This window comes from Panthera tigris, chromosome E1, assembly GCF_018350195.1.
Source record: "Panthera tigris isolate Pti1 chromosome E1, P.tigris_Pti1_mat1.1, whole genome shotgun sequence".
Lineage (NCBI taxonomy): Eukaryota > Metazoa > Chordata > Mammalia > Carnivora > Felidae > Panthera > Panthera tigris.
In genome coordinates this window covers 35,962,044-35,987,364 of record NC_056673.1, presented here as the reverse complement: position 1 = coordinate 35,987,364, position 25,321 = coordinate 35,962,044, and the positions used below count along the sequence as shown (strand labels likewise).

At 49.6% G+C, this 25,321-nt stretch overlaps 1 protein-coding gene across 1 annotated transcript in view; it reads left to right on the top strand.

The window, feature by feature from the left end:
• The window catches only part of B4GALNT2 (beta-1,4-N-acetyl-galactosaminyltransferase 2), a 67,109-nt gene extending 43,818 nt beyond the window's left edge, over positions 1–23,291 (top strand). Inside the window, exons 3-11 of the mRNA XM_007085839.3 lie at positions 284–421; positions 5,145–5,251; positions 6,271–6,308; positions 8,380–8,560; positions 9,386–9,472; positions 18,697–18,884; positions 19,819–19,959; positions 22,389–22,608; positions 23,101–23,291. Coding sequence (XP_007085901.2) covers positions 284–421; positions 5,145–5,251; positions 6,271–6,308; positions 8,380–8,560; positions 9,386–9,472; positions 18,697–18,884; positions 19,819–19,959; positions 22,389–22,608; positions 23,101–23,291 — 1,291 coding nt within the window. The remainder of the gene's footprint in view (positions 1–283; positions 422–5,144; positions 5,252–6,270; positions 6,309–8,379; positions 8,561–9,385; positions 9,473–18,696; positions 18,885–19,818; positions 19,960–22,388; positions 22,609–23,100) is intronic.
• The last annotated feature ends 2,030 nt before the right edge of the window (positions 23,292–25,321 follow it).

The window sequence follows — 25,321 nt, the reverse complement described above, 5'->3', positions numbered from 1 at the left end:
CTGGCCTCCTCCTCTGGTGGGGCCAAGATGCCCCTGGCATCCATGTGACTCGAGTTTAAAGAAAGTGGGTGCGGGGGATAATTCCAGAGAGGGGACCTTCTCCCCTTTCTCCGTCCCCTCCCCTCCCTGCGTCTCTGGGAGGTGTTGCTGCTGGGATCCCAAGTAAGACCTGGGCGGGTGTGGGAAGGAGATGCCCAGGGTGGACGGTGAACCGCACACCGGGTTTTAGATGGCGGGTTCTCCCCCCTCCCGCCCCATGTGCACAGCCCTTTTCTGGTTTTAGGCTGTTCCCGAAAAACCAGTGCAAATGTGAAGCCCCCAAAGGGCAGGGAGGCTATAACTTCCAGGATGCCTATGGCCAGAGTGAACTCCCTGCGGTGAAAGCGAGGAGGCGGGCTGAATTTGAACACTTCCAGAGGAGGTAATGCAGACCGGGGCGGGGGGCGGGGGGCTCCTGGGTCTCTCCTGTGTCCTGAGGGTGTGGGTCCCAAGAAAACAGGGAGGATCTCCTCTCTTGCAGGGGCCCCTGGGGGTGTGGGGGAACCGTTAGGAATAAAGCAAGGAGTGAGAACCGAGGAAGATAGAAAATGGTCCGTCCATGAAGACGTATCAAACTTTGCATGTCTAGGGCATTTCCTCGTAAGAGTCGAGCAGAGGAATGAAGATAGTCTGAGGCGTCCCTTCTTTCCTTCCTCCCGTCCTTTCCTTTTTTCCAGCAATCATTTATGAATCATAGTGGAAGGCATGCTATAATAAAAAATAAAAAGAACAGAACGACGCTTAGGGACTTGAACTCTGGAACAAGCTGGATGCCAAGTTACCTGACCCCCCCCCCCAGTACTTAAGTATCTTTATATGAAAAATGGCGATAGAGATACTTCTTTCGGAGGTTTGTGAAGGCTCGTAATGAACATTGTGTTAACACAGCTAGTATCCCGTAAAGGGTCTGACGGACCGAAGCATTGCAAAAATATCACCTACTACTATTATTGTGGTTTACTATTCATATTACTCTTCTTATGGTTCTTACAGGAGATACATGATTCATGATTCATTAAGAGATACATAAGTCACCTAAATATTAGATGGCACCTATGGAGGTGCCAGTTAAATTTGTGTGGTAGAATGCTACTAAATGCCTAAGATTTAATGGGATGGTGAAGCAAAGTGACCTTGGACTCTGATTTGTATATGAAGCAGGAGTCCCCAGCGTCTCCTGTAAGGGAGCATCTCAGAAGGAAGAGTTAAGGCAGGGCCCAAAGCCCGGGCAGGTGGTGGAGGCGGTGGGTGAATTTTGTGATGGCTGAATGACAAGAAAGCAGGCGACGGCTGTTGGAACCTAGTAAGTCAAGGGAGGGCTGGTGGTGCATGAACTCAGAGAGGCCAGGAGGCCAGGAGGAAGGGTGTGCATTTTGCTTTCTGAGTAATGCAAGGAATTAGACAGGGTTTTTGTTTTTTTTTTTAATGTTCATTTATTTATTTTGAGAGAAAGAGAGAGAGAGGAGAGGGAGAAAGAGAGGGAGAATCCCAAGCAGGCTCCAAGCTGTCAGCACAGAGCCCCACTCGGGGCTCGATCTCACGAACCATGAGATCACGACCTGAGCCCAAATGGAGAGTCAGACGTTTAACCGGCTGAGCCACCCACGCGCGCCAGAACCGAACGGTTTTTAAAAGTGGCCCGTTCTTACCTGAGATGCTTTTGTAAAACGGGGCTCTGGCTTTTCGGTGCAGAGTACATAGTAGGGAAGGCGGGGCGACCTGTTGAGGAGGCAGCTGGAAGGTACATGTTCCTTCTACTCCTGGGACAGCGGTGTCTCTGGGATGAACGGTCCCCGGGTGCTCAGTTGACTGAGCCTGAGTCATGAGTCAAGGAAGGGGAAGGGTGAGTAGGGCCCCTCCAGGTTTGCTTGTGGGAATCAACTACTACCCGCCCACCCCCCAAACTACATACAAATAGAAGACTCCAGAAAAAGAGATGGGGCAGCGGCAGGAGGCAGCGTTGCGAGTCGAAGAGCCAGGGGAACCCAACAGATGATTCTGGCATGGCTTTGAAGCCTGGCCCCACCTAGCTGCGTGAGGAGCATTCGGGCTCCGCGGTTAACAGTGCGTCTTCCGTGTCCCAGCCGGGTGACCTTGGGCGAGCTGCTTACCCTCTTCTGTATAATGGGGACAATAACAGTACCCGGGGTTGTTGGGACCTGTAATGAACTGATCCACGAAAGGGCTCAAAACGGTACCGAGGTTGTAGCCTCAATGAACTGATAGGACAGCAGAGGTCAGAAAAGCGTATAAACAGCCATAACTTGATGTGATAAAGCTGTCACGCCAAGCGGGACCTGTGCCTGGCTCTGCGCCCCGTGGCAGCCTCTGCTTGCCTCCTGCCAGTATTGTGGTTCCCACCGGCTCTCCTGGTCTCCCTTTGCCACTGCCTGTGAGGTCCCTGTAGTCGGGGACTTGAGGTGGCCTCGGCGAGATGCCCGCTCTGGGCGAGGCGCCGAGTTAGGTACCGAGACAGGACTGATCTGAATGCCGCTCCCGGGACGCTCCCAGAGGAACAGAGAGGACACAGTCCGCGTCCACCTCGCCGTCCCTGCCGCTGCTGTAAGGACCACCGAGCCCCAGCCCGGTGCGGGGTGACTGTGGGCGGGCTGTGGCCCACGGAAGGTGGTCAGCGACCCGCGCGGAGCTCAGAAGTTCAGTCCCAAGCTCAGTGTGTTTACAGGACCAGAGGGAGGGCCGGGGAGGGGGGCGATGCCTGAGGAGGGAGAACGGCTTCCCATTCTGGGAATTCCAAAAGGGATGGTTCCAGAAGGCGGCCTTCAGAGCTGGCCTCATTTCTGTGACTGAACAGGTGACCTAGGATTCCGGTTATGGGTGCCTTGGTCCTCCAGGAGTGGGACCTTCTCGTCTCCTTGCCTCCCCTGTAACACAGGGGGGCAACGCGATCACATAGAATAAATAACCCAGAATCTTCGGCCCCTGGTGAATGTCACCTAAGCTGTGCAACTCTCTGGGGGTCGTAGAATGGAGATGATTCATACCTTACATGCTTTCTGCCATGTGAGGGAATTCAGCCAACCCCCATTTGGAGATCACATTATCCTCGGCCAGAGAGCACGTCTGACGTGGGAAGGCATGACAGGGGATCCCCCCCCGGGATTCCCAAGATCTCTGTGTGCTCTGTCTGTGCCGCTTAATTGTCTGTATCCTTGAAACTATTATCATGATTTTATTTATTTTGAGAGAGAGGGCGCATGAGAGCAGGGGAGGGGCAGAGAGAGAGGGAGAGGGAGAATCCCCAAGTAGGCTCTGTGCTGTCAGCCGGGAGCCCTACCCGGGGGCTTGATCTCACCAACCGTGAGATCATGACATGAGCTGAAATCCAGAGTCTGTCACTTAACCGACTGAGCCACCCAGGCGTCCCTGTATCCTTGAAATTATTGGTGGAGCTTAATATTGGCTAAGATCTCGGGTTCATTTGAGTCTGGTTAGCACCGTGTTATACTTCAATTAGAAAATGGTGCATGGGGGGGCACTTGGGTGGCTCAGGGGGTTAAGTGTTGGACTCTTGATTTTGGCCCGGGTCACGAGCTCATGGTTTGCGAGTTTGAGCCCCGCATCAGGCTCTGCGCTGACAGCCCCCATTGTGGGGCTCGAACCCATGAGCCCTGAATTCATGACCTGAGCTGAAGCTGGACGCTTAACCGACTGAGCCACCTGGGCACCTCTGCTTAAAAAAAAAAAAATTTTTTCTGTTTATTTTTGAGAGAGAGACACACAGCGTGTGAACAGGGGAGGGAGGGGGAGAGAGAGAGAGGGAAACACAGACTCGGAAGCGGGCTCCAGGCTCTGAGCTGTCAGCACAGAGCCTGATGCGGGGCTTGAACCCACGAACTGCGAGATCATGACCTGAGCCGAAGTCGGACGCTCAACCGACTGAGCCACCCAGGCGTCCCAGCACCCCTGGTTTTTTTGTTTTATTTTAAGTAATCGGTACACCCACCGCGGGGCTCGAACTCACAACCCTGAGATCAAGAGCTGCATACCCTGCTGAGTGAGCCGGCCAGGGGCCCCTAGGTCATTGTTTTAGAAGCTGCATTTCCCCGATTAATTTTGAAGCAGAGCACGTTTCATATATGTATTCGCCATTTGTAGTGTCTCTTCTGCTAGTTGCCTATTTATATCATTTTCCATTTTAAAATTTTCTCTCTTTTGTATCGTCATAAATACTCGCTACAGTCGTCTGATCTTTCTTCCAGGTGATCTAAGTGATACGCTTGGCCACACTGGATCCCTAAGAGGCTGCGTTTCAACCAGATTCCCTTAGTGCCTCAAAGACTCAATCTCACTGGATTCTTCCGCGCTTGCCCTTGACTGAGGTTGTTGTAACAACAAAACCATATGAAAACTGTCACTGTGTTTGCTCTGAAAATATCAAGGCAACGAATCACGTTTCTTACGATATATCTTCTTTGTGAGTTCAGTGCCAGGAAGAAGTGTATTCACCTCGGGAGTTGTTTGCTTTTGTCTTTTTGATAATAAGACCAGAGTCCTGACTGGCCACCCGTTTGTACCCTGGCTACCAGGAAGTGACCCTGGCATTGGGCTACCGCAGCTGGGTTGGCCCATATGCTCTGATTATTTTGTTTCTTCTTTTTCGCTGGTTGTGATTTGGATTTCGCATGTGCCTTGTTGTAAACTGCCTCGATTCCTTTGTGGGATTCAAGGCTGGAGGGAAGGGCAGGAATAAAGGAGGGAGGGGACGGAGGGGTGCACAGGGCAATCTGCTTTCACTTTCTCCCCCTGGCAGCACAAAGCTCTGGACACAGGTACCACTTTAAGAACTGACCAGGGTGGGGTGGGGGGGCGCCTGGGTGGCGCAGTCGGTTAAGCGTCTGATTTCGGCTCAGGTCATGATCTCGCGGTCCGTGAGTTCAAGCCCCGCGTCAGGCTCTGTGCTGATCGCTCAGAGCCTGGAGCCTGTTTCGGATTCTGTGTCTCCCTCTCTCTCTGACCCTCCCCTGTTCATGCTCCATCTCTCTTTGTCTCAAAAATAAATAAACGTTAAAAAAAAAAAAAAAAAAGAACCGACCGGGGAGACACGTCAGAGCGGCTGCTAACGGTTCTGGTTCTGTCCCCTGCAGAGAAGGGTTGCCCCGTTCACCGCCGCTGCTGGCTCAGCCCAACCTCCCCTTTGGGTACCCGGTCCATGGGGTAGAGGTGATGCCCCTGCACACGGTTCCCCTCCCAGGTAGGTACGTCTCTGTCTGGAGAGGAGCCAGGCAACTTTCTTAACCCTTCTGAAGCAAAATTGGGGAGTGGAAGGGGACAGTCGTGTATTGAGTGCCTGCTGTGTGCTCAGCACAACGCAGGAAGCTTGGCGTGATTTCGCTGAATGTCGGTCTCACTGCTTCCGCCCCTGGGAATCACCCTCAGTGGTGGTGACCTCCCAGGGGACCCGAGATGACACAGAAGAGGACAGAAATCTGTGTGCCTCAAGGGCTCTTAGGACATCGTTGGCTTTTTGGCGTCCCGTCAATCATGGGAACAGGCCAAGATGAGCCCACCTCCTGGGACAGCATATTGAAAAGAATGTTTATGTTGGTTAAAACGCCCCTCCAACGAGGGATTTCTAGACACGTCTCTAGTTCAGGACCACATCCCCGTGAGGTAGATGTTACTTTGCCAATTTCACGGATGATTCCTTTTTTTTATTGTAAAATGTGCATATCCTAAAATTTACCGTATTCATCATTTTGAAGCACACGGGGCTGTGGCATTACATTCTCATCGTTCGGCAACCGGCACCGTCATCCGTCTCCGGAACTTGTTAATCTTCCCCCACTGAAACTCTGTACCCAATTTAATTTTAAGTCCCTTCCCCCCACTGCCCGTGGCAGCCACCATTCAGTAGAATGTCTTGTCTCTGCGAATTTGTTCTAGAAACCTCACATATAGTATGATCCGTTGCGGCCTTCCCTTCAGTAACAGAGATGCCTGGAAAGTGCTGGATTAATTCACAGTCCCCGTCCAGTGCTGAGGGTGGGCATCAGAGGTTTTAGAACCACTGGAATTTGAGGACAGGGGACACCCCCTAACACAACCCCCAGGGAGAGAGGAGTGTTCGGCAGATGCCCTGGATAGGAGGGGACACTGAAGGGGTTCTGGAAGGATGTATAGGATCCACCGGGAGGGTAGGAGCGTCAGGGAACATTTGACACCCTCTCAACTGGTGTTTTTTTTTTTCCTCCTTTCATCTGTGTCTTCCAGGCCTTCAGTTTGAAGGACAAGACGCCCCCTTCTATAAGGCAAGTCCCCTTCCCAGCCCCGTTTTGCATTTGGCCTCCTGTCCACACCCTGCTTCCCCAGTGGTGGCTGGTCTCAGATTTTGACAGAGTCTTTATCCAGATTGAATATCTGACATGAGTCCCAGGTGGGGAGAGGAGAAAGGGTGCCTCCAGAAGGCATGATTTTCATGAACTCCAGCGGCCGGAGCTCCGAGGAGGACTTCTAAAGACCTGGGCCATCACAGATGCTGCTGCTTCCACCTCAAGAGGAAGTGGCGACCACAGCCGCAGCCACGGCCACGGCCACGGCCACGGCTTCTGTGCATGTTGCCTCTGTCAGGGTGAGCTCTGGCAAGACCGATGCTCCGTGCCCTTAGCCTTCCGTGGCCCGCTTAACACGGCTCCAAATCCAGCTCTCCTGCCCGTAGAGCTGATGGGTTGGAGGCAAAAGACATCCAGAGCCCTAATTTGAAAAGGAGTCTGGGAAATGTAGTTTGAGTTTTCCCACCCTGCATGCCAGAGGTTGGAATGGGTGATGAGTGAGCAAATCTGCAAAACTACTCAGTGCCCGATGGCCTGCCCCCCTCCCAGCAAAGTGCTCCCCCCCCCCCATGCCCTGCCACTTTCCCAGTACTCTCATATCTTCTTCAGGGTGCCTTTCTGTACCTGAGTTATTTTATATGCATCGTGATAGACTGGTGGCCGACCTCCCCCACCAGAATAGAAGCTTCTGGAAGGTGCGGAGTTGGTTTCATTCACTGCTCTTCTCTCAGTGCCTCTAGTTGGGATCTCAGAAAACACCCGCCCGCTGACCAAAGCGTTCTCAGCAGACGTGACATAACCCAGTGTACGTTTCACAAAAGATGTCTGGATGCACAGAGGACGAGGAGGCAGGAGAGGAGAGGGGCTTTAGGGAGTAGCAATGGGGTGGAGAGAAGGGGACCCGTCCTAGCTACGTGTTGAAGGTAGATCCGGCAGGACTCAGAATAGCAGTGACCTCCATCAGGGACGTCACCGGTTGAATGGATGAAGGCGCCATTCACGAGGCTGGGAGAAGCAGGGAGAGAGTGGAAAACAGGTTGATAGAGAAACATCAATAGTTTGGTCGCGAAGACTTAACTTTGAGTTAGTCGCCTGGGGAATTTCCTAGCAGAGCAAACAGCCGGGCAGTTAGGGCTCAGAGAGATGGGAGCTGGAGGCATCCATTTAAAAAAGAATTTTTTTTTTTAATTTTTTAAAATTTATTTTTGTGACAGAGAGAGACAGAGCATGAGCAGGGGAGGGGCAGAGAGAGAGGGAGACACAGAATCCGAAGCAGGCTCCAGGCTCTGAGCTGTCAGCACAGAGCCTGACGCGGGGCTCGAACCCACAGACTGTGAGATCATGACCTAGGCCGAAGTCAGACCCTCAACTGACTGAGCCACCCAGGAGCCCCTGGAGACATACATTTTTAAGCCATCAGCCTATGAATGGTATTTAAAGATGCCTCCTCTAGGGGCGCCTGGGTGGCTCAGCTGGTTCAGCGTATGACTCTCGGTTTTGGTTCAGGTCATGATCTCGGGGTCTGTGGGATCAAGCCCCGTGGCTGACCGGTGTGGAGCCTGCTTGGGATTCTCTCTCTCTCCCTCTTTCTCTGCCCCTCCCTCGCTCAGGCACATGCTCTCTCTCTCCCTCTCAAAATAAATAAATAAACTTTCAAACATATATACATAAAGCCGCCTCCTCTAGAAGGTGTTGAGTAGGAAGAGAAAAGGGGACAGAACCGAACCCTGAAAAACTCCATTTGGAGGTCAGACGGAGGAAGAGGCAGCCAAAGTCAAAAGAAGCAGCCCGCGGCAGTAGGCAGAAATCTAGAAGAATGGTATCCCGTAAGCCAAGGGATGAGAGAGCAGTGGCCCTGGAACACTCCAGGCCCCAGGACTTGATTCTACTTTGCTGAGAGTAAAGTTACAACTGCCTGCGGTGCCAGACCCCAGCTTTCAAGAGCACCCCGGAGCGCCTCCTCTTTCCCGCCTGTGCCCTGCCCCCTGCTGGCCATCCCGGGTATGTGCCTTTCCTCGCATTCAGCGTCCTTCTACCTCACCCACCCTAGGTCACCCTGACAGCGTCTCTGGGGACACTGAACACCCTTGCTGACACCCCGGACAGTGTGGTGCAGGGCAGAGGCCAGAAGCAGCTGACCGTTTCGACCAGTAACCGGAAGCTTTTGAATTTCGTCCTCCAGCGCCTGACATACACCAGCACAGTGTACCAGCACCCCAGGGTGGATGTGGGTGAGAGCCTGTGCTTGGAGGGCAAAATGCGAAGGGAGCGGGAAAGCAGCCACGGGACCCTCTCAAAGTCTTCCTCCTCCAGGAAGCCCGCCTGCATTTAGCACGCTTGCCTTGCTCCTGTTTCTAACCCTGGATGTCTCACCTTCCCAAGTACTGTATTCCATATTATCCCCATGTTGCCACTGACCCCATAGCATGACTGGAAGGAAAGAACACGTACCTCTCTGTGAGGACGGATCATTCGTGCTGTGTACCTGGAAGCCATCGGGCCCTGTTCCCCGTTATCTGTAGCTCTCAGCTGCGGGAGGGGAGGGAAGCAGTCTGCGCATCGGTATCTCGTCCTGGGCACTGACAGGAAAGAGGGATGTGGGGGAACTCCCAGTCCCAAGGGCAGTGGTTTTGTCTCCCACCCCCCACCCCCCACCCCAGGGATTCCCTGGGAGAACAATCCTTGCCGCCCTGATGGCAGCCCCAGGTTCTTTCCGGATGAATTCAAGTCGCTGTTTTCCCTTTGGGGGCGCCTGGGTGGCTCAGTCGATAAAGCATGCCACTCTTGTTCTCGGCCTCGTGGGTCGTGAGTTCGAGCCCCGTGTGAGGCATAGAACTTAATTGAAAAAAAAAAGGGGGGGCAGTCAGCAGGTTGCCCCAGGGACGCAGAGCAAGTCAGGTGCCAGAATGCTGTCAACGTTATGGGGTCCTCAGTCTCATCCCAGGCGGGACATTCTCTACCGGGCCTTCACCTGGCTTCAAATCGGCTTCCTTGGGGCAGCGTGGAAAGTGACCCAGACGCGGTGCTGCCCACCTTGCCCTTCTGTCTCCCTCCAGTGAGTCTGGAGTCCAAGTCCTCAGTCGCCAGATTTCCAGTGACCATCCGCCATTCTGTCATCCCCAGGTTGTATGACCCTGGACCAGGTGAGGCCCTTGCCCCCCGGGGCTCCAGGGTGGGATCCTGTGGAGCTTTTGGTGACATTCGGAAGGGATCCCCGCCCCCCACCATCCCCTGAGAGGTGGAGGAGGAGATTCAATGAAAATAACAGCTCTGATTGGATTCCTGACAAACAAGCTTTGCTTGGTGGGGGTGGGGGTGGGGTGGGGGGCGGATTCGAGGACACACGCTCCTAATATCGCTTAATCATATTTAACTTATTATATGGTTGGGCTTATTTTGAAAAAAACAAAATGAATGACAACATCTTAATAAGTAATAATAACAAGAACAGAATGGTACTAGAACGTGGCTAGATGTGTCAATGGAGTCCAACTGGAAATCCAGAAACGACCATGTTAGAATTCTACCATGTAACGAAGGCAGCTTTTCAAATTAAAGGGCAAAAAAAGATGGATTAGCCAAGAAATCCCATGGGACAGCTGTGGAGCTACGTGGAAGATAGAAAGTTGAATCTGTCCTACAGCTCATACCAAGGGAAATTCCAAATTGATCAAATATCGCATATTTTTAAGTGCCAGAGCAAAAAAAAAAAAAAAAAAATCCATGGAGTGAAAAAAAAAGCAATCCTAGAGTATAAGACCTTTCTAAATACGTCACAAAACACAAAGGCCAGAAAGGAAAGACTACCCACGTAAAATACCCAAAATTGTTCAATGTTTTTATGGCAGAAACCCACCAAAGGCAAAGGCAAATGACAAAGAACAAATTGGGAAAAAAAATATATCTTCAGCACGCATTAAAGTCAAAGGTGTGCTCTTAATTGCAAGCGCCTGTGAATCAATAAAAACGCCTAATAAGCCAGGGCACCCGGCTGGCTCAGTCGGTGGAGGGTGTGTCTCTTACTCTGGGGGTTGGGAGTTCGAGCCCCAGGCTGGGTGCAGAGATTACTTAAATAAATAAATGTTTGAAAAAAACACCTACTTGGGAATGCAAGCTGGTGCAGCCACTCTGGAAAACAGTATGGAGGTTCCTCAAAAAACTAAAAATAGAACTACCCTACGACCCAGCAATTGCACTACTAGGCACTTATCCACGGGATACAGGTGCTGTTTCGAAGGGACACATGACCCCCCATGTTTATAGCAGCACCATCCACAATAGCCAAAGTATGGAGAGAGCCCAAATGTCCATCGATGGATGAATGGAGAAAGAAGATGTGGTATATACATGCAATGGAGTATTACTTGTCAACCATAAAGAATGAAATCTTGCCATGTGCAACTGTGTGGATGGAACCGGAGGGTATTATGCTAAGCGAAATTAGTCAGAGAAAGACAAAAATCATATGACTTCACTCATATGAGGACTTTAAGAGACAAAACAGAGGAACATAAGGGAAGGGACACAAAAATCATATAAAAACAGGGAGGGGGACAAAACAGAAGAGACTCATAGATATGGAGAACAAACTGAGGGTTGCTGGAGGGGGTGTGGGAGGGGGGATGGGCTAAATGGGGAAGAGGCATTAAGGAATCTACTCCTGATATTATTGTTGCACTATATGCTATTTGGATATAAATTTCGATGTAAATTTTAAAAAAGAAAAAAAAAAAATTGGGGCGCCTGGGTGGCGCAGTCGGTTAAGCGTCCGACTTCAGCCAGGTCACGATCTCGTGGTCCGTGAGTTCGAGCCCCGCGTCAGGCTCTGGGCTGATGGCTCAGAGCCTGGAGTCTGGAGCCTGTTTCCGATTCTGTGTCTCCCTCTCTCTCTGCCCCTCCCCCGTTCATGCTCTGTCTCGCTCTGTCCCAAAAATAAATAAAAAACGTTGAAAAAAAAATTAAAAAAATAAAATAAAATAAAAAAGAAAAAAAAGTTGAAAAAATAAGAAAAAAGTGCCTACTAAGCCGATGGAAAAATACACAGCTTGCTACAGATTAAATCCAACAATACTTTCAGCCATTAAAATATGTACTCAGTCCCACGCTTAAAAAAAAGCACAAATGTGAAATACATTCATATCAGAAAGGATTGGAGGAGGAGTGGGGGGAAGGCACTGTTTGAAAAAAATTTTTAATCTTTATTTATTTTTGAGAGAGAGAGAGAGAAGCAGAGCTCCAGCGGGGGTGGAACAGAGAGAGAGGGAGACACAGAATCCGAAGCAGGCTCCAGGCTCTGAGCCGTCAGCACAGAGGCCGATGCGGGGCTCGAACTCACGAACTGCGAGATCATGACCTGAGCCGAAGTCAGACACTTAAAGGACTGCGCCATCCAGGTGCCCCAGGGAGCAGGCATTCTTATGAACCCCCGTGGGACGTGTAAATTGGCATAGCCTTTCTGGAGGTAGTTTGGCAATATCTATCAACATTTGGGATGTGTATTCCCTTCGGGCCAGCAATGACACTTCTAGAAGTTATCATACTATACTTATATCTGTGTGAAATGATGTTTGTTTGAGGTTCTTTATTGCAGCAAAAACCTGAGTAGCGGGATGCATTGGTTAGATCAAGTGGGGCCATCCATATAATGAAATTCCACGCAGTGGCATTCTGAAGGAGGGAAGGGGGAAAACAGGAGGAGATTTTTTTTTTTTTTTTATGCTGGTACAAAATGATTTCCAAGTTATAGGCGGGTACAGAAGAGAGGGAAGGGTAAGCTACCATGTCTGTAAAAAGGAAGAGAGGAAAAAAAATGCATCTACATTCATTGCTGGATTAAGGAAAAACGAACAAGACGTTGGTAACATTGGTTGCCTCCTGGTTTCCTCATTGGGGGACAGAGATGGGAAGAAATTGTTTCATGGTATAACGTTCGATATATTCAGAATTTTGAACCGCTTGGCATTTTTTGAATATATTATGTATGTATTCAAAGTCTACTCTATCCAAATAGAGTCTATTCAAAATACAAAATGAATTACTATTTAAGGGTAATAGCATGAAATATCCAGGGAGAAGGATTTAAAATATTTGCCTAACACAACTATCTCAAAAATAAGAGAATTAAGTACAAGAAAGTCACATAATTTGTTTTCCTTTTTGGCTTCAGGTTTGCTTTAAAGACAAGGTGTTATTTTTAGGTAGAAACTTCCACAATCTTATCCCCCTCCCTTCTGTTAACAAATGATCACATACATCTTTCTTTTCCTGGTTTTTGTACATTTCATATGTAAATTTCTATTCCCACCCGCATGTGTGTGCGCGCGCACACGCATAGAGCATTGAGCGTGGTTTTGAGCTGTTCATAAAAGTTATCGTACCTTATGGTATGAAGTTCTAGATTCTGACCTTTTGTCAACCTGCGGCTTGTCTTTTGATTTTGTTTCTGGCGTCGTTTGTTATGTGAAAGTTGTATCCTTTAATGTAGTAGAAGTGATTTTTTTTCTAGCTTTTGCTTTTTGTGCTTTGCTCAAGAAACTCTTCCCTACCTTGAAGCCATAACGATATTCTCCTGTATTTTTTTTTTTTTTTCAAAGTTGTAGGTTTGGCTTTTCACATGTAGATATTTAATCCCCGGGCAAGTTATTTTTATGTGTGGTATGTGCTGGGGATCTGATTTTTTTGTATATGAATAGCATATCGTCCCCACACCATATATTAATGAGCCTATCTATCCTCCTCCTCCATGGCTTGTGTGACCAGTCTGTCACATACCAAGTTTCATATATGCAGGGGTCTGAATCTTGGCTTTGTTGGGTTGCATTGGTCTGTTTCTCCTTGGACCAATCCCATAAGACTTCAGTAAGCTGTATAATAAGTTTTACATCTAGTGGGGATAAAATCTATACTTCAGGGGGCGCCTGGGTGGCTTAGTCAGTTAAGCATCCGACTTTGGCTCAGGCCAGTGATCTCGCAGTTTGTGAGTTCGAGCCCCGCGTCCGGCTCTGTACTGACAGCTCGGAGCCTGGAGCCTGTTTCCGATTCTGTGTCTCCCTCTCTCTCTGACCCGCCCCCTCTCTGTCTCTCTCTGTCTCAAAAATAAATAAACATTAAAAAAAATTTTTTTAAAATCTATACTTCAGGATGACTGTACTTCGTTTGCACCATTTTCTTAACTCTTCTTGGTGTTTGACTTTTCCATTAGAATTTCAGGACCCTCTCATCAAGCTCCTCCAAAATCCCTTGAGATTTTGATTAGCATATCATAGAATTTATAGATGATTTAGAGATGAGTTGGCAACTTGGTAAAGTTGAATATTCTCAGTCACGAATCTGGTATACCTTTCCATCTTATGGTTTCTGCGATAGTCTCTTCATAAGCTCTTCAATAATTAATTTATTTTGTAATTTTATTCGTAAAGAAATTGCACACATTTTGTTGGATTTAGTCTTAGGTGCTCTATGTTTTTTATTGTTACTGTGAATTGAATCTTTTTCTTCTTTAAAAAAAATTTTTTTTAATGTTCATTTATTTTTGAGAGAGAGAGAGAGAGTATGAGTGAGGGAGGGGCAGAGAGAGAGGGAGACACAGAATCTGAAGCAGGCTCCAGGCTCCGAGCTGTCAGCACAGAGGGCGACGCGGGGCTTGAACCCACGAACTGCGAGATCATGACCTGAGCCTAAGTTGGACGCTTAACCCACTGAGCCACCAGGGCTGTCCCTGGATCTTTTTCTTCTACCTCTTGATTCGTTGTTGCTAATATACAGGACAGCAGTTTGTTTTTTTTTTTGAGAGACAGAGAGAGAGAGCACGCAAGCGGGGAAGATGGGCAGAGGGAGGGAGAGAGAGAACCTTAAGCAGGCCCCATGCTCAGCAGAGACTGTGACGTGGGGCTCGATCCCGTGACCGTGAGATCACGACCTGAGCCAAAATTGAGAGTTGGACGTTTGACTGAGCCCCAGGACATCAGTGACTTTTGAACGTTGGGCTCATAAAAAGCATCTTTGCTGCCATCTTATTGATGATGTGTTTAAACACAGAGTCTCTTAGATAAGTACTGATTTTTTTTTGTCCCTTCCTTTGCTTTTAATTCTTATACTTTTTTTTTCTTGTCTTACTCCATTTGGCAAAAACTTCCGGTATAGGGTTGAATAGTGGCAGTGAGTTCTAGAGGGTGATTTGACTTGTTCCTGAGCAATCTAGTGCTACACTATTAATGTTTGCTGTGTGGGAGTGGTAAATGTATCAGGCTAAGAAAGTTATTTCCTTCTGTTTCTATTGCCAAGGCTTTTTCTGTTTCTACCTTCTATTTTCTGTTTTCTTACTAAGAGTTTTTATTATGGATGAGTGTTGGATTTTAATCAGATAATTTATCTGCATCCGTTGAAATAATTTTTCTACTTTAATTGGGTTCATGTAGTGATTTACATTGGGTGATTTTCTTTTTTTCTCTTTCTTTCTTTCTTTCTTTCTTTCTTTCTTTCTTTCTTCTTTCTTTCTCTAAGGGAGAGAGAGCACGTGAGTGGGGGAGAGGGGGAGCGGGAGAGGGAGAGAGAGAATATTAAGCAGGCTCCACACCCAGCATGGAGTCCAACGTGGGGCTCGATCTCACGGTTGTGAGATCATGACCTGAGCTGAAATCAAGAGTTGGACCCGTAACTGACTGAGCGACCCAGGAGTCCCTGATTAATTTCCTGCAGCGGAATATCCTCACGTTTCTGGAACAAACCCATTTTTTTTTTAACTGTTTTATTCTATTTATTTATTTCAAGTAATCTTGATGCCCAATGTGGGACTCTTGATCTTGGGCCAAGAATCACATGCTCTACAGATTGAGCCCGCCAGGCGCCTCTGCAACAAACCCATTTTTTTTTTAAATATAATTTATTTTCAAGTTAGCTAACATACACTGTGCTCTTGGCTTTGGGAGTAGATTCTCATGATTTATCGCTTCCATACAACAGCCAGTGCTCATCCCAACAAGTGCCCTCCTCAGTGCCCATCACCCGTTTTCCCCTCTCCCCCACCCCCATCAACCCTCAGTTTGTTCTCTGTATTTAAGAGTCTCTTATGGCTTGCCTCCCTCCCTCTCTGTTTGAAACGACTTTTTCCCTTTCCCTTCCCCCACGGTCTTCCGTTAAGTTTCCCAAATTCCACATATGGGTGCAAACATGTGACACCTGTCTTTCTCTGACTTCACTCAGCCGAATACCCTCCAGTTCCATCCACGGCAACAAACCCATTTGGATGGCAGTGTGCCATTTGACCAAATGCTGAATTAAATTTGCTACTATTTTGTTTAGGATTCTTGCGCCTGTGTTCAAAACTGAGACTATCTTTTCTGGTAATGTCCTTGCCCGGTTTTGTTATCTATATTATACAGTCTCATAAAATGAGTTGAGTGGCTCTCCTTTTTTTTTTTTTTTTTTAAACTAATTTTCTGAAATGAATTGTAACAATACGGGAATTACAGGTCCCTTGAAGTTTTTTTCTTTCAGCTTGTCTGGTCCTTGTGTCTTTTTTCTTTTCTTTCTTTCTTTGCCTTTCTTTCTTTTTTTCTTTTTGTCCTTGGTCTAAGTTTGCGGGGGACGTGTTTGGGGGTTAAGGGAAGGAATGTGAGTGGGAAGAAGCGAGAGAAAAAGGAGAAATTTTAAAATATCAACACCCTGTGTCTTTAGTGCTTATTGATCTGTATGTACACTGAGTCCGTTTTTAAGTGTTTCTAGAGGATTATCCATTTGATATAAAATCACCAATTTGGGGTCATAAAAGTTGTTCATAGCATTCTCTTTTGCTTTTAAAAATATTCTAATACATGTGAAGTCACGTCCCTCTTTTGGTTCTTACCATTTATTTTCTATAATTTTGAGTTGTTTTCATATCCAAATATTTTTATTTCACTTATGCCTGATTTATTTCATATTTTCTTTTTCATACGTGTGAGTCTGTTATTTCTTGCTTCAAAGATTAAACAAAAAAAAAAAAAATGGGGCACCTGGGTGGCTCCGTCGGTGAAGCGTCCGACTTCGGCTCAGGTCATGATCTCACAGTCCATGAGTTCAAGCCCCGCATCGGACTCTGTGCTGATAGCTCAGAGCCTGGAGCCTGCTTCGGATTCTGTGTCTCCCTCTCTCTCTGCCCCTCCCCCACTCATGCTCTGTGTCTCCCTGTCTCAAAAATAAATAAACATTAAAAAAAAGAACAAAATATTAAAGATTAAAAAAAATTTTAACGTTCATTTTTGGGAGAGAGAGAAAGAGAGAGAGAGAGCGAGCATGAATGGGGGAGGGGCAGATCGAGACGGAGACACAGACTATGAAACAGACTCCAGGCTCTGAGCTGTCAGCACAGGGCCCGATTTGGGGCTCGAACCCATGAACCGCGAGATCATGACCTGAGCCAAAGCTGGACGCTTAACTGACTGAGCTACCCAGGTGCCCCATATTGCTTCAAAATTTTAAGCATTCTCATTTTAAACCGTTTTTGGATTCCTCTGTTATTGCCAGTCTATCCGGAATGGGTTCGTCTCTATGTGGTCGATCCGTGGTGGACTCATTGGCTGTTGTTCATCCTAATTTTTCTTTGGGTGTTTTGTAACTTTTGTGGGTGAGCTCATCCTGAGTAGGAGATTTTGCTTGCTTGTTTTGTTTCCTCTCTCCCTTCCCTCTCCGGACTCTGCCTCATGGTGATATCGGGGTTATGGAAGAGCCAGTTTCTGGGCCCGACGGTGGCGTGGCACAGGTCATGGCTAGGGGGGTGGCGTCATTTCTGTTTGGGCCCAGACGTGTGTGCAGGGCTGATAGCCTTCCTGGGGTTCCTTGCCTGGCAGGGAGTAGGTGGCGAGGGATGGAGGGTGTGCAACTTAGCTCCATTCTGTGGCTTCTAGCAACAAGCCCGGCCCTGGGGGCGCCTGGGTGGCTCAGTCGCTCAAGCGTCTGACTCTCGATTTGAGGTCGTGATCTCAGCGTTTGTGGGATGGAGTGCACCACTGGGCTCTGTGCTGACATCGCGGAGCCTACTTATGACTCTTTCCCTCCCCATCTCTCTGTGCCCCTCCCCCCAACACGCACAAAATAAATAAATAAACACTAAAAAAAAAAAAAAAAAAGCCCGGCTCTGGACCCACACGTCCCATGAGACACCTTAATTCGGTCATCCCTCAGAATCAGCCTCCGCCGCTGCTTCTGGTTCCAGAATGCAGCAGGCCCCAGCTCCAGCCCCGCTCAACTGCTTTTTATTTCTGTTCCTTGGGAACTAACGTGTGCTTTGGAACATGGCTATATCTTTGTATCTTTATGATGGCTCTGTATCGGGAAAACTAAGGAATCTCGAACAGAAAGCTACGCCACCAACTTAGCCAGGAGTCCCCTACCTTGACCACATCCTACAGTAATTCGTGCCCCGGGTTCTCTCTTTCCCATAGAACAAAAGAACCAGAGGTGTCTTGTGGGCCAAGGAAAGGGAGGAAATGATTCATTTGACAGGCCCTTGAACACGATTTACTTGACCCTTTCCACCGCTCACTTTTCTCTCACTCCCTCAGACCTGAGGGGAGCTGACGTAATGGCGCAACAGGTGTTTACAAAAGGGGTTTCTGGAATGATGATGTCTGTCATTCTGAGAAGGAGCGCTGCAGTAGGGATCTGGAGCTGTCGCCCACAAGCCATGGGCGGGGTGATGGCTTTCAGCATGTTTTTATAATATTTTTGCTTCCCTTCCCTTATGTTCATCTGGGTTTTTTTTTTTTTTAATCTTAAGTTCCTCAAATGAGTGAAGTCATATGATGTTTGTCTTTCTCTGACTAATTTCGCTTAGTGTGATACCCTCCGGTTCCATCCACGTGGCTGCAAATGGCAAGATTTCAGTCTTTTTGATTGCCGAGTAATACTCCATTGTATAGATATCCCACATCTTCTTTATCCATCCATCCATTGATGGACATTTGGGTTCCTTCCATACTTTGGCTATTGTTGATGGTGCTGCTATAAACATGGGGGGGCACGTGTCCCTTCGAAACAGCACCTGTATCCCTTGGATAAATGCCTAGTAGTGCAATTGCTGGGTCGTAGGGCGGTTCTATTTTTAACTTCTTGAGGAGCCTCCATACTGTTTTCCAGAGTGGCCGCACCAGTTTGCATTCCCACCAGTGGTGCGAAAGAGATTCCCTCTCTCCGCATCCTCACCAACATCTGTTGCCTGAGTCGTTCATGTGAGCCATTCTGACAGGTGTCAGGTGGTATCTCATGGTGGTTTCGATTTGTATTTCCCTGAGGATGAGTGAAGTTGAGCATTTTTTCATGTGTCGGTTGGCCATCTGGATGTCTTCTGTGGAGAAGTGTCTGTTCATGACATCCACCCTTTCTTGGCCAGAGAGGAAGCTCAGAGACCTGGTGACCATCGCCACCAAAACTTTCCTCCGTCCCCGCAAGCTCATGACCATGCTCCGGAGCATTCGGGAGTTCTACCCAGACTTGACCGTGATCGTGGCCGATGACAGCAAGGAGCCCCTGAAGATTAAGGACGACCATGTGGAGTATTACACCATGCCCTTTGGGAAGGTGTGTCCCCGGCAGATGGGGAGGCATCTGGGTCCTGGGACCCAGAGTCAGTTCTTCCCTGGAGGGGGCTGCCTGAGTGGCCTTCCCAAGGAAGCCCGATTCTGGGGGGGAGGGGGCGGGGCTCTTCTCTGAGCCCCGTTGCTGACTCTACCTTCACAGAGAAATCGGGTCACTCTTACTTTTCTGCACTAACGAGGTGATCAGTCCGTCTTTCCTCACGCTTGGTGTGGACATTAGTCTTTCTAAGTGACTTGAGGGGTCGGACATCCTAAGGATTCCTGACCTGCAGATTCAAGAGCAGAGAACCTCGTGATCCCTATGATTCCACCCAAGCTAGAGGCACTCTCCCTCTCTCCCTTTCTCTCTCCTTCACATACCCTTTCCTGCAAGGACACACAGAAAGAAAAGGGGATGATATATACCATAGCGTCCTACCCTCCAACACTTTCCAGGCACCAGGAGGGGAAGTGGAAAGAGAGTCACAGAGTCAGGCGAGAAAGGACTCCGGTCACCCCACATTGGCCCTGGGACCAACGAAGGGCTTCCTGGCCTTTTCTTTTCTTTTTTTTAACGTTTATTTATTTTTTGAGACAGAGAGAGACAGAGCATGAACGGGGGAGGGTCAGAGAGAGAGAGGGAGACACAAAATCGGAAGCAGGCTCCAGGCTCCGAGCTGCCAGTCCAGAGCCCGACGCGGGGCTCGAACCCGCGGACCGCGAGGTCACGCCCTGAGCCGAAGTCGGACGCTCCACCGACTGAGCCGCCCAGGCGCCCCTCCTGGCCTTTTCTTCATATCAACCTCTGATTCAGGGAGTCCCTGTCCTTCCTCCCGTTTGGGGTGCAGCCTGGCTGTTGGGAATTTAGCAAGCTCCCGGGGGATTCTAACACGCGCCCGGGGCCGGCAACCTCTGCTCTCCCCTCATTCCACCCGCAGGGCTGGTTCACCGGTAGGAACCTGGCCATCTCTCAGGTCACCACCAAATACGTTCTCTGGGTGGATGATGATTTTCTCTTCAATGACAAGACCAAGATTGAGGTGCTGGTGGATGTCCTAGAGAAAACGGAACTGGACGTGGTAAGGCTGAGATGCCGCTTTTTACCCGCCCCCCCCCCCACTGCAATCTGTAGAGACAGCCAAGAGAGGGAAGGGGAAGGGGAGGGAAGAGAGGTAGGGGCAGGGGAGGGAGGGCTCCCCGGAGGGCGAGGGGCTCATGCAGGAGATGGGTAAGCCAGCACAGCTCGGGTTGAGAGCGCCACACCGGGGATCAGGAGGTGTGCGGCCTCCGTCTCTGCCTCCATATTTACTTTTCTTTGAGTAAATGACCCCCCCGCCCCACCCCTGCTCCGCTCCTAACCCTTGTTCTATCTTTAAAACGGTGTGTTTATGGGATCACTTCTAACTTCCTCCCCGGACCGGTGTGAGGGGAAACAGAGCAGTGCTCTCTGTTGCTGTCACACGCCATTGATTTGTTTTATTGTATTATTATTATTATTTGTAAACACTTTTATTGTTTGTTTATTTTTGAGAGGGTCCGAGCTTGAGCGGAGGAGGGGCAGACAGAGGGGGAGACACAGAATCGGAAGCAGGCTCCGGGCTCCGAGCTGTCTGCACAGAGCCCGACGCGGGGCTCGAACTCACGGACCTGAGATCCGTGATCTCACAGATCTCACGGATCTCACGGTCGTGAGATCACGACCTGAGCCGAAGTCGGCCGCTTCACCGACTGAGCCCCCCCAGGCGCCCTTCTGTCACACATCATTAAAAAAAAATGTGAAGGGTACAACGTTTTTAAAAGCGTACGTAGCCTTATTGAGGTTAAAAAAAAGAGGAAGAAGAAGGAGAAAGAAGGGACGCCTGGGTGGCTTAGTCAGTTAAGCATCCGACTCTCGATTTGGCTTAGGTCACGATCCCAGGGTTGTGAGATCGAGCCGTGCGTCAGGCGCTGCTCTGAGCGTGGAGTCTGCTTGGGATTCTCTCTTTCCCTCTGCCCCTCTCCCCTGCTCTCTCTGGCTGTATTGTAATTTAGTCCACTTAAAGCTCAGAGGGTCTATTTGCTGAAGGAAGAAGGAAAGAAGTGGTGATTCTTCTCCCCTCTCAGGGTGGGGGGGGGGGCCAGGAGCAGAGCAGGGGGAGGGAGGCAGCTCGAGACCCAAGGCCCCTTGCAAGAGGGCCGGCAGTGGTGACTCCACAAAGGGGCCCTTGTGCACGCAGGCTGCTGCGGGCCTGCACCCAAGCACTGCTCCGCCTCGCGGGAGGGAATGACTTACCTTCTGGAAAGAGCGAGCTTGCTGTAGGGTAAGCGGAGCAGACTTGTCTGCCCTTTGGACATGGTGCTTTCTGCTCCCACCAGCGAGATTTCCTGGGGTGAGCAGGAGTGAAAAGGTCAGGGGCGCCTGGGTGGCTCGCTTGGCTAAGCGTCCGACTTCAGCTCAGGTCGTGATCTCCTGCTTTGTGAGTTCGAGCCCCACATCAGGCTCATCTGCCGTCAGCCTGGAGCCTGCTTCGGATCCTGTGTCTCCCTCTCTCTCTCTCTCTCTCTCCTCCCTTGCTCACTCTCTCTCTCTCTCTCTCTCCCCGAAATAAATAAACATTTTTTTAAGAAGGAAGGAATGAAAAGATCAACGGACCTTGCTGGTGTGTGGAAAGGCATGTTGCGACAGCAAAAAGAGTGAATCCAAGGGATAGTATGAAGGGTAGATACGGAACAGGTGTGATCCTTGTTTCTATTTTTATCTTTTTACATTTCTAAAAATGTTTATTTATTTTTGAGAGAGAGAGAGAGAGAGAGAGAGAGCGCAAGCAGGGGAGGGGCAGAGAGACAGGGAGACACAGGATCTGAAACAGGCTCCAGGCTCGGAGCCGGCAGCTCAGACCCCGACACGGGGCTCGAACGCGGTAACGGTGAGATCATGACCTGAGCGGAAGTCAGATGCTTAAGCCAGGCGCCCCAGGCGTGATTCTGGTAACTGATGTGGTTTGGAGTGTTGGGGTTTGGAGCCGATGGGCCAAGAAAGAATTCTTGAGACACCTTCGGTGCAAAAATGTGTTTTTATTATAGCACAAGGAGGGGACCCTTAGGCGTTATAAGTGTGTGAGAAGCGACTGGTTATATGAGAGTTTCTGTCCTCTGGAGAGGAGGGTGGCATGAGGGTCCCAGGAAATCGACTCTATATGTTTCTGAGATTACTTTTTTCTTGTAAATCAACAGAGTTGCAAACCGAGGGGGACTCAGGTCCCGCAGGACCGTGATCTCTATCGGTTAGCCATTTGTTTTCGCCTCTCCTTTGTTCTTGGGCAGGAGTGCCTGAGGAACCTCGCGCACATCCCACCGTGGCTGTGGGGGTGGGGGGTGGGGTGGAGGGTGTCAGCTTCTGCTTTGCCCTCAGCCTGCCTTTTGCTCCCTCATCAGTGACTGAGGTTCAGTCCAGGAAGGCTTCCTGGCAGAGGCAACCTGAATATCAAGTCTGCGTTCTCTGACGCGCGTCTCTCTGCCCACGGGTCAGGTAGGTGGCAGTGTGCTCGGGAACGTGTTCCAGTTTAAGCTGTTGCTGGAGCGGAGTCAGAATGGGGACTGTCTTCACCGGAGGCCAGGCTCTTTCGGACCCCTGGATGGCTTCCCCCGCTGTGTGGTGACCAGCGGCGTGGTCAACTTCTTCCTGGCCCACACAGAGCGACTGCAGAGAGTTGGCTTCGACCCCCGCCTGCGGCGAGTGGCTCACTCAGGTGGGGAAGAGCTGGAGGGGTGAGGAAGGTTCTGGCCTCTGGACTTGACCTCAGGAGTCTGTTCTTTCCAAGGGACATGCACCACCGATCGTGGTCCTTGCCTGCCACGCTGGGCCTCTCTCCCTTTTCCCCCAGACAAGGTCTCTCTTGCCTCCCTTCGTTTTGCCTCTTATCCCCCAACGGCTGCTCCCATGTGAGACGCCCTCCCCCTATAAGCCGGTCCCCTCCCTCGTTCCCCTCTTGCTCCCTCAGTTCAGACGTTCATAGTTCTGTCCAGCCAGAAAGCTGATCTGTGTCTCTCTGTGTCTCTCTGTGTCTCTGGCCACATCCCCGAGAAACGTGCTTATGAATTCCTTCGCGCTCATCAGCCTGGCAGGTGGCTTTGCATGGGCTCCACCTCCTGAGGGGTATAAACTGTGCCCCGCCCCCCTGCCCGGACCCTGGGATATGGCCCTGGGGTCTCTCCAGCTGATGTTCTCCCTCTCTTCACAGAGTTCTTTATTGATGGGCTCGGGAGCTTGCTTGTGGGGTCGTGCCCAGAAGTGATCACAGGTCACCAGGCCCGTTCTCCAGCGGCGGACCTGGAGACGATGTACAGCACGTTCCGGACCAACACTCACGACCAGATCCGGTTCAAGCTGGCTCTCCATTACTTCAAGAACCATCTCCAGTGCTCCACATAAAGGTGCCCGGGCATCAGGAATGCTCTAGACGTACCCGTCGTGGGACCCAGAACAGCGGGACTGGTGCTGGGGATACCCAAGTATAGACTCCTGAGAAGACGGATGTTGGAAAGAATAAGCCAGCGGGTGGGGCAGATGGGTCAGGCTCAGGGACGAGAAATGCCCGTCAGAGCCTAAGGGTCGTTAGAAAGGGACCAACCCCCCGACAAGGGCAATAGAGGCACATCAACAACAGTCATTATTTGTTTGTAGGACGCGTTACCAGTTAGGGACACACAGCATCTCGCATCGTCTCATTTGACCTCACGCAAAAGAGTCCATTGTGGGTTGTATCCTTGGTTGAAAGGGTGACTGCTGGCGTTTTGAGGGTTATTCGGTAGAAGTTATATCATGGTCAATGGCACCACTTCAATTTGTTGTCACCCTGGGGGCTCCGATAATGTGAATGACACAGGGTCCTTGCCTTCAGGAGGCTGCAGCCTGGTCCAGTCGAGTCCGCTAAGCGGAATCGTGCAGCCAGGTTTGGAGAAGCGGAGGAGGAAGGGTGACCAGTGCCCGGGCAGCTGAGGAAGGTTCTGTGAAGTGAGCTTGTCGGGAGGCTGGAAGCCGAGGGGATTCAGGCAGCAGGGAGGGGGGGGGGGAACAGCGCTGGAGTCCACCGTCCGCCAGAACAAAGGTTTCCCTGGCATCAGACTCACCACCGCAAGGACACATTTCCAGAACGCCAGGGATTGAACTCCGACCCCGTGCTAAGCAAGGTGCCGTGGTAAACAGAGTAAGTGCGATGGCATTTCCGGGCACTGGACAGCAACTGCTGACCACTCAAGTCCCTCGTCGTCTGCAGAGAGGAGCCATCACATGTTGTTGAGGAAGGCTTTTTCTGTTATCTCAGGAGTCAGCAGATTCCCCAAGTGCCCTGCCGTTAGGGTTTCCACTCTTTCCTGCGGAAGATCGTCTAGGGTGGTTCAGGATTTCTGAAAACGGGGCTGTGGGCTGGGAATAAAACGTCATGAAAAAGGTTTTGGTGGTCCGATGATTTTGAAAAATACTGCAAGACGTAGCTCCCTCTTGGAAAGTTGCAATCCACATTAGCACACGTGAATTAGCGTGTCAGTTCGCTAATTCACGTTAGCTTAGGCTCTGAGAAGTCCTGCAATAAAGAAAGTCAGGTTAATTTTGTTTAATTTGGGCTTGCCTGGGTATGGATATACGCTGGCAATCTTTTTTTTTTTTTTTTTTTTAATTCTCCCAAACCCCGAATTGAACGCATACCTCGTCCCGTTGTGTAGGTCATAAAGATTCTATTGCAAAAGCTGTGACAGCTTTAACTAACAGGGACAGTCATTCGGTGCTGGTCCATGCACTTGACCTCCAATAACATAGCTATATAGGAAGACCATGTTGGATTGTCCCATCCAGCCCTGCCTTTAAAACCAGGCAAGAAAAGCCCCTATCTGGAACCTTTAGAGAATCCTGTATATCGCATGTGTTTGCTGACGAACATCTGGGCATCTCCGTCACTGGGACCAAGTGCTCTGTTACTCTCGATATTCACTCCTGGGACTAACAGCATTCAGGCCCCGGGGAAATGCTTCTCCACACCTTATGTCTTCAAAAGACGGCTGCATCCGGGGGCCCAGTGAAAGCCTGAGGCTGTTCTTTGGATGCAGGTAAGACTTGAGCTGCAAAATGCTTAGGTAAAAGAAAAAGACGAATGGTTTAATTTGTTAAATTCTTCCTCTCAGATCCCACACAGAGCAGGAGAGTCGTGGTTCTAAAAACGCTAAAAAAATCAGCGTAGTTTTCACAACTGCACATAGTGTCTTCTGGGACATTTAAAAAGAGTAAACCGTTTGTACTCTTTAGTTTTTAAAAAAAATGTTTTTAAATGTTTATTTATTTTGAGAAAGAGAGAGATAGAGCGCGAGCAGGGGAGGAGCAGAGAGAGAGGGAGACACAGAATCCGAAGCAGACTCCAGGCTCTGAGCTGTCAGCACGGGGCCTGATGCGGGGCTTGAACCTCGGACTGC